Source organism: Lutra lutra, chromosome 15, assembly GCF_902655055.1.
Source record: "Lutra lutra chromosome 15, mLutLut1.2, whole genome shotgun sequence".
NCBI classification, from domain to species: Eukaryota; Metazoa; Chordata; class Mammalia; order Carnivora; family Mustelidae; genus Lutra; species Lutra lutra.
In genome coordinates, this window is record NC_062292.1 from 69,360,901 (window position 1) to 69,368,904 (window position 8,004).

Genomic DNA, 8,004 nt, shown 5'->3' on the forward strand with positions numbered 1-8,004 from the left:
CCCTTTGCGCTCCCGACCGCCTGGCAGTCCCGGCTCGCCCCCTCTCCATCCAGAGAGCCGCCCCGCGAGGGCAGGGCGGCCGCACCGAGGTCCGGGGCTGGGAGCCTTGCGGGGGGACCGGGCTCAGCAGCAAGGGCCCCTCGCCGCGGCCGCCCCCCGGCCCCCCGTGCCTCTCCGGGGCGCGCCCTCTGGTGGCTGCTTTGAGGCGCTACGTCCGCAGCAGCGGTGGGGTCCAAAGACCAGCTGGGGGAGCAGGGGAGCGGGAGCAGCGGGAGGAGCGGAGGAGGGGAGGAGAGGCCGCGGGGAGGGGGGAGGAGCGGAGGAGGCCGGGAGGGGCCGGCCCGGGATCGCCCGGTGCAGGCATCCTCTCCGGCTTAAGAGGAAAGGGAGCCTCGACAGCCGACCGCGAAGCCGGCGCATTCGTCAGAGGAAGAATGTCCTGTCCCCGACGCCGGACCTCTGGCCCTCCGCAGCGTCCCCGAGGGCGGTGAGGGCTGTCCTGTGGGAATCACAGCTGCGGCCGCCGAGCTGGGGCAGACGTTTCCAAGCCTGAGGCTTTCCGTCGCGCGAGCTCTAGATCCTGAGCTGGCTCTGACTCCTCGGGGTGGTGGAGGGCCACCAGCAGCTGGTACGTGGCTGTGCCAAGCGTGGCCCCCACCAGAGGGGCCACCACAGGCACCCACCACCAGCCATTCCCGGCACTACAACAGAGGGCCAGGAGGAGGATCTCAGGGCTGACTCCCCTCGCCTCCCCGCGGAGGACCGGCCGTCGCATAGGCGCCCTGAAAGCAGTTCCTGGGGAGATGGACGCCAGAGGAGTGTGGCTCCGCATGGAGCACAGCGCTTGGAGGGGAGCCCCTAGGAGAGCCTTGGTCCAGCCTCTTGTCTTAGGGGATTATCTGAATATACCCCTGTTGCCGAGGAGGTCACTAATGCCCAGGAGGTAATGACACACCCAAGAGCAACATCCTTACAGTTTGTGGGGGGAAGGGTGGGGGGAGAGGAGAAGGGTAAGAGAGAGTGGGAGAGCTACGGTGGTGTCGATGAGGGACACTGTCCCAAGAGGCTGAGAGAACTACGCAAAGGGGGAGCTGGGGACCCAGACTCTGAGGGAGGAGAGTGGAGGGACTGCCCCAGGGGAGGGAGCCGTAGTCTCTCACCTGAAGACTTCAGGGCCCCAGCCAGCCACATAGGTGAAAAGCCGTGGGCCCAGGTCGCGGGCAGGGTTGAGTGGGAACCCACAGTTGACACCCAGGGATAACCCGATGGCTAGGATCAGCAGCCCCACAGCCACAGGCTCCAGACCCGCAGGCACTCCCTTGTTCCGTGTGTCCGTGATGGCCAAGATCCCCACAATAAGGATTCCTGTGCCCAGAACCTTAAAAGTGACAGAAGCAGAGGGGCCCCCATGAGCTGCCAGACGATCCCTCTGCCTTTTCTCACCCAAGGATCCTAGGCCACCAACCCTTGTCATCTGACTTTGTCCAACATGGGTAACTGGGGTGGGGGTGGCTCAGAGAGAAACCCAACCCCCTCAGCCCAGGGAGCTTCAGGGGACGAGGGCAAAGAGCCAGGCTCTCCCAGTCTCTCCCTCACACTGACCTGATCCAGGAAGCCGTTGTTCAGGGACAGATAAGGGGCAGGGTAGGTGGCAAAGATGGAGGCTGTCTCCTTGGGGCCAGTCACTGTCAGGTTCCCACCTGTATAATTCTGGAGGGCATCTGCAGGGGAGGAGGACACCCCAGATTCCCATCTTTGTTCATGCAAAACCATTGCCAGGCACGCCCAGCTACACACCAATGTGCCCAACCGCCTTACCATAGTAGACCGCGTAGGTGGCTCCCGAGGCGCAGAAGGCCGACAGAAGCTGCACCAGGCAGTAAACGGGGAGCTTGGCCCAGGGCAGACGTCCCAGGAGGCACATGGCCAGGGAGAAGGCCGGATTCAGGTGGGCCCCTTCAAGGATCCAGAAAAGGAAACCAACACCCATGAAGTGTCCCACCAGGCACTCACCAGGTGACGCTGCTGCTCCTCACAGCTTTTTAATTTAATTTTACTTATCTTTGCCCCCAATGTGGGGCTCGAACTCACAGCCCTGAGACCAAGAGTGGCCTCTTCTGACTGAGCCAGCCGGCACCTCTGCTGCGTGCAACTCTGAAGGCAGAGGCTACTGTTCCCGTTGTGTGTCGGGAAGCTGAGGCTCAGGGAGGTCATGCAACTTGTCCAGGTCACAGAGTAAAGCCCAGGGTCTGCCTGCTCTCTCTACAACACTGTTCGTGTTCCAGGCTCCAGCCGGGCACACTGGCATAGCACGTGTCTAGAGGAGGAGCAGGTGAGGTGCTGTGCAAAGATGACCCCCGGGGCTTCAAGAGGGGGACCCAAGAAGATGGCACCCACCCCGATGCCTCGCCACAGATCTCTGTCTAGGTGAGTGGCGGACACACACGGAGGGGAGGGGCTGGACCAGGCCAAAGCCCTATCTCCGTCCGGGGCACTAGCCAAGCTCAAGGAGACAATGTCCATGAATCACCAAAGGATCTGCCTTGTCACCATCACCATAGACCCACACTCCCGTGCGCGGTCCACGTCTCTGATGACCAGACCCCGCCCTTCTCACCTGAAACGTTACCGCTCACGTAGATGGCCACCGTCACGGCCAGGGAGCCGGCCAGAAACATGGTGAAGAAGTTGCCTTTGCTTTCTCCGCTGGTGACGGCCTGCGCCACAGCCCCCTGGGTGAGGAGCTGGTGGGGAGAGGGCGGATGAGGAACAGGAGCCGGGAACAGGGGCACCGGCAGCGGGGACAGAGGCTGGGAAGGCAAGGCGCCAGCCGAGAGAGCTGAGCGCGCGGGCTAGGGAGAGGGAGAAGCAGACAGAGCGCAATAAAAGGAGACGCGGAGGACGACTGAAGACCAGGAAGGAGAATGACAGGGCCAGGCATAAGTTAGGGAGGAGGACAGGAACGGCAGGGACACGGACGGGGAGAGAAGGGACGGGTGGTTGGAAGACGCGAGACACCTGCAAGAAGAAACAGAGACCCTGGAGGAGCGAAGAGCCTTTGCCCCCCGCCCCCACCCCCGCTCCCCGGCCCAGCTCACCATGAGCACAAACACCCCGAGAAACTCCGCCAGGCACTGTCGGCCCAGCTGGCTGCGGAGCCGGAGCCAGCCTTTGACTTGGGCCAGGGGCCAGCCGTAGGCCATGGTGAAGATAGCCCGTGTCCGCCTGCCGCCCTCCGTCTGCACCGGCGCACAACTGCTGACCGGGGAGTGATAAGGAAACGATTAAAACCAATTGGCTCAGCTCCGGCACAGCAATATCTGTACCTGCAGTATCTGTACCTGTTCACGTGTACAGGCCGGGGAGGTAGAGATAATGGGAGAAGGTCTAAGGGCAGGCCCAGTGCATGACCAGAGCCTGGAGTTTGCCCAGGCTCTGTCCCCTTTGTCACCCCCATTCCTTCCAGGAGTAACCTCTCCCTATGCTGCCAGCTCGGAGGGAGTGGCCCGTGTCGGTGCTCTTGGCCACCAGCACCTCGAGAGGCAGCACTACCGTTCCCACTCTGCTTGTGAGGGTCTCGAGAGCCTCGGGACTCCCCAAGGCCACATGGCCATCTAAGGGCTCAGTCTTTCTCCCCATCTCCTGCTGCACGATGCCTCTCTCCTGCGGAATGTGACACACCTCCCCCACCTGATGTGGGAAACAGGGGCAGAAGAAAATCATTGAATCTCCTCACCTACTGACAAGCCCTTGAAACAGACAGAGTGGCTCTCCCCTGGGGACTCAACTGCCCTCACCTTGAGGTTTTGCTAAGGACGATCCTAGCCTGACTGACCCCCTACTCCAACAGGTCCAACCAGGATCCTGTAAGTCTACTTTAATAATTCCTTTAGGAAACTTTATCTCTAAACCTCCAAAATAGTGTCAACAATCATTCTCAAGCATATGACCCACTGATATACATCTAAAGGGTCTCACGAGAAGATTTTTATTACTGGTGACAATAGGTAGCCCCTCAAGGTCCTGGAGACCTCGTTTCCAAAATTCCTTAGAGACTTACATCATCCATAATCCCCTTTGTCCTCACCCACCCCCAAGTCCACCCCTACTCTGCCTTTAAAAACTCTGACTGTAATCTAGTTCGGGGTCCAAGTCCCTACTCCGCTGTGCCAGGTACACTTGGGCCCAAGCTTAAGCTTTCAAATAAACCCTCATGTGATTGCATCGGTGTCGGCTCCTTGGTGGTCTCTCGGACGTGAAAACGGGTACAACACCACCCAATTGGACACTTAAAATAAAACCAACTCGTTGCATGTTTGCCCTGCTGTCATGCAGAGTCTTCCCTCGGTGAGAAAGTGCTCGAGCTTTGTGTCCCCTGCCTCGGCTCCGGACAGAGTGGACAGAGCGCTCCCGGCTGTGCTGAGCCCCACCTCCCCTGCTCCGGATGCCTGCCTCACCTCCCCCCGCCGCCCCCCGACTCCTTTGGGGCCAATGCACCCATCGCCAGGCTGGGACTCTCAGATGCTGAGAGCACACAGCTCCTTCCTGCACGGGAATACCTCTCACGGCCAGGACAGCCTCACCCAAGGGGACATGCCCCCTTACACGGCCCATGTCAATGACTGGTTGGTGCAGGGATGCAAAGATCTGGCCTCTTTGCCTTGAAGTAGAACAACCACAAGGGCCACTCCAGCTTCCAAGTCCCCATAGGATCAGCTGAGGCTTCTCTTGTAACTTCCTTGTGTCAATCTCCCTTTTTGCCTAATCCTGCTTTCCTCACCTTCTTACATGTGTGTCCCCTGAGACCATTAGCACCCCCAGTAAACTTTGCTCATGTCTCTTCTCATCTTAGTCTTTTCCCAGGGAACCCAAGACAGTGGTTCCATGAACTCTGGAGTGGAATTTGGGTGATCACTTACGGGCTGGTTGACAAGAACCCTGTCATGGTAGTAGGTAGAAGATGGACAGTCTGTAGCTTGAAGCAATGCAATGGTTAAAATCGCCAGCTGTCGTCCGTTGGAAGCCGTCACTGGTTGAAGGACAGGCACCTATGTAGGACCTCCAGCAAGGGAGAGGCTGAGGGAAGCGATCCTAGGTTCCGCAGAATGGATCACTAAGCCACGGCACACTACAAAAGCCAGTGGTCTCCCTTACAGCACTTAAGGAAAGCCTAGCCTCTTGGCGTCCAGTGGGCATCAGCGTGGAGCACCAGCTCCAGCGTGAATGGGAGGATTAGCTGAGCTTTAGAGAAGGTGGAATTCTCAGCCCCAGTCGGTTTCCTACGTCAAGGTTAGGATCCTAAAAGAAAAAGGGTAGGACTCTGACACTTGAAATAGGGACATCTGGGTAGATGAGCAAACGAGAATCTGGAATTCCCAGATTCCTCTGAACCCTCTCTCAAATCATCTGGATTTTCCTTTTTCTCTAGTGTTCTGAAGTAGAGGTTTGGTTTGTTTGTTTGATCCTTGCTGTTTAGCATGTGGTGGGTCTTTCAGATTAGAAGTAAATATTCCTCACTTCTGGGATATTTTCTTGGTTTATTTCCTTGATGGTTTATACAATTCCAGTTTTCCTTTTTTATTATTTTTTTAAGATTTTATTTATTTATTTGACAGAGAGATCACAAGTAAGCAGAGAGGCAGGCAGAGAGAGAGAGGAAGGGAAGCAGGCTCCCTGCTGAGCAGAGAGCCCGATGCGGGGCTCGAACCCAGGACCTGGGATCATGACCTGAGCCGAAGGCAGCGGCTTAACCCACTGAGCCACCCAGGCGCCCCTATTCTTTTTTCTTTAAAAAAATTCTTTTTTAAGTTGGAGTATCGTTGATAAGTATGTTAGTTTCAGGGTACCTTTTTTCCTGTTTTCTGTCTCTGTTACTTGGTCTTTCCAGAGACTTCGACTTTGTCATCAAAATCTTTGGATAGTTTTTCATTTTTGCCGTCACATTTAACTCCTCGAAGTTCATTCTTACTTGTTTCTCCTTTGTAGGAATATCTTCCGGCTTTCTGAATATATCCTATTTCTAAGGACATTAAATGTGCCCTTCCTAATTTTTCATCTTTCTGCAGGTCTGTTTCCCCCAAGTTGCTTCTCGTCTGCATGTCCACCCTTCAGGCTCTGGGCTATCCACACGTCTGGCAATCTCCAGCTCCATGTGTTTATGGTGATGCGCTGAAAAGCGGACTCGAAAAATCGATTACAAGGGAGCCTGGGTGACTCAGTTGGTTGAGCATCCAATTCTTGGTTTGGCTCAGGTTATGATCTCAACGTCATGAGATCGAGTCCTGCAGCAGGCTCCACACTCAGTGGGCAGTCCGCTTGAGAGTCTCTCCCTCCCTCTGCCCCCTCCTCTGCTCACATGTGTGCTCTCTCTCAAATAAATAAATTTTAAAAATCAATTGTATTTTTTTAACTTAAGATTTTATTTATTTCTTTGACAGAGACACAGCAAGAGAAGGAACACAAGCAGAGGGAGAAGCAGGCTTCCTGTCAAGCAGGGCGCTCGAAGTGGTACTCGATCCCAGGACTGAGACCATGACCTGAGCTGAAGGCAGACACTTAACAACTGAGCCACCCAGGCACCTCAGCTGCATTCTTACATACTAGAAGTTGGGGAAAAATGGGAGGACATGTTCTACTAAATACAGCCCCGCAATTTTAAAATGTGAGTAGGCACAGAGGTAGACAAATAGATTAACAGAAAAGACAGAAAGACCCGGCAAAGGGATCCATGTGTATTTGTATGTATGTGTGTGTGTATAAAATATATTCATAGTGTTTGTATATACATATTTATACACACGTGTTCATTTTCCCAAACAGAAAAAAACGAAGTTGATCCCCTGGTTCATATCAAATAGAAGAGAAAATCCTGGTGGATTTAAAAACTAAATGTAAAAGCAGAACAAATAAAACCTTAGAGAGAATAAATAAAGGAGAGCATTCTTTTCACCTTGGGTTGGGGAAATTCCTAAAAAATATAGAAAGCACTAACCATAGAGAATATAAACTTAGCTACAATAAATCAACTTCTGGGGCGCCTGGGTGGCTCAGTGGGTTAAGCCGCTGCCTTCGGCTCAGGTCATGATCTTGGGGTCCTGGGATCGAGCCCCGCATCGGACTCTCTGCTCAGCAGGGAGCCTGCTTCCTCCTCTCTCTCTGCCTGCCTCTCTGCCTGCTTGTGATCTCTGTCTGTCAAATAAATAAATAAAATCTTTAAAAAAAAATAAAATAAAATAAAATAAATCAACTTCTGTTCATGAAAAGATAAAATAAAGAAAATGAAAATACAAAATTTTATTGCTGTACCTTTTTTCTTTGTTCTCATGATTGGCTTCCTTAGAAAAATCCCTCATTTGAGTCATTTCAAGAAAACAGGGAAATGAATGTGTAAGATCTGCCACTCTCAGTCACAGGGCTACAGTTTGTTGTTGTCGTTTCTGTTGTTTTTAGATTTTATTTATTTATTTGACAGACAGAGATCACAAGCAGGCAGAGAGGCAGGCAGAGAGAGAGGAGGAAACAGGTTCCCTGCCAAGCAGAGAGCCCGATGTGGGACTCGATCCCAGGACCCTGGGATCATGACCTGAGCTGAAGGCAGAGGCCTAACCCACTGAGCCACCCAGGTGCCCTGTTGTTTTTTTTAGAAGATTTATTTATTTGAGAGAGAGAGGATATGCACGTGAGCATGAGCGCGGTGGGGGGGGGGGGGGGGGGAGGCACACCCCCTGCTGAGCAGGGAGTGGGATGTGGGGCTGGACCCCAGGACCCTGGGATCATGACCTAAGCTGAAGGAAGATGTTTAACACCCAGGTGTCCAAAAGGTTTCTTAATGAGAAGAAAATCTAGCAACTTTTGTGCTAGTTACATTTTCTCCAACATACATTAAAAAAAAAAAAGTTTGGGCGCCTGGGTGGCTCAGTTGGTTAAGCGACTGCCTTCAGCTCAGGTCATGATCCTGGAGTCCCGGGATCGAGTCCCGCATCAGGCTCCCAGCTCCACGGGGAG

General features: G+C 54.0%; 1 protein-coding gene and 1 pseudogene across 1 annotated transcript; both read right to left on the reverse strand.

Moving 5' to 3' along the window:
• Positions 1–301: 301 nt before the first annotated feature.
• On the reverse strand, positions 302–3,259 carry AQP10 (aquaporin 10). The gene is made up of 6 exons (XM_047705676.1): positions 3,099–3,259; positions 2,618–2,744; positions 1,819–1,956; positions 1,603–1,721; positions 1,161–1,378; positions 302–701 (listed from the first exon to the last, which is right to left on the reverse strand). The coding sequence occupies exons 1-6, from the start codon at positions 3,201–3,203 to the stop codon at positions 509–511; spliced, it is 900 nt and encodes a 299-aa protein (XP_047561632.1). The 5' UTR covers positions 3,204–3,259; the 3' UTR covers positions 302–508.
• A 61-nt stretch (positions 3,260–3,320) lies between these two features.
• LOC125085623 (uncharacterized) lies at positions 3,321–6,151 on the reverse strand (annotated as a pseudogene).
• Positions 6,152–8,004: the final 1,853 nt, after the last annotated feature.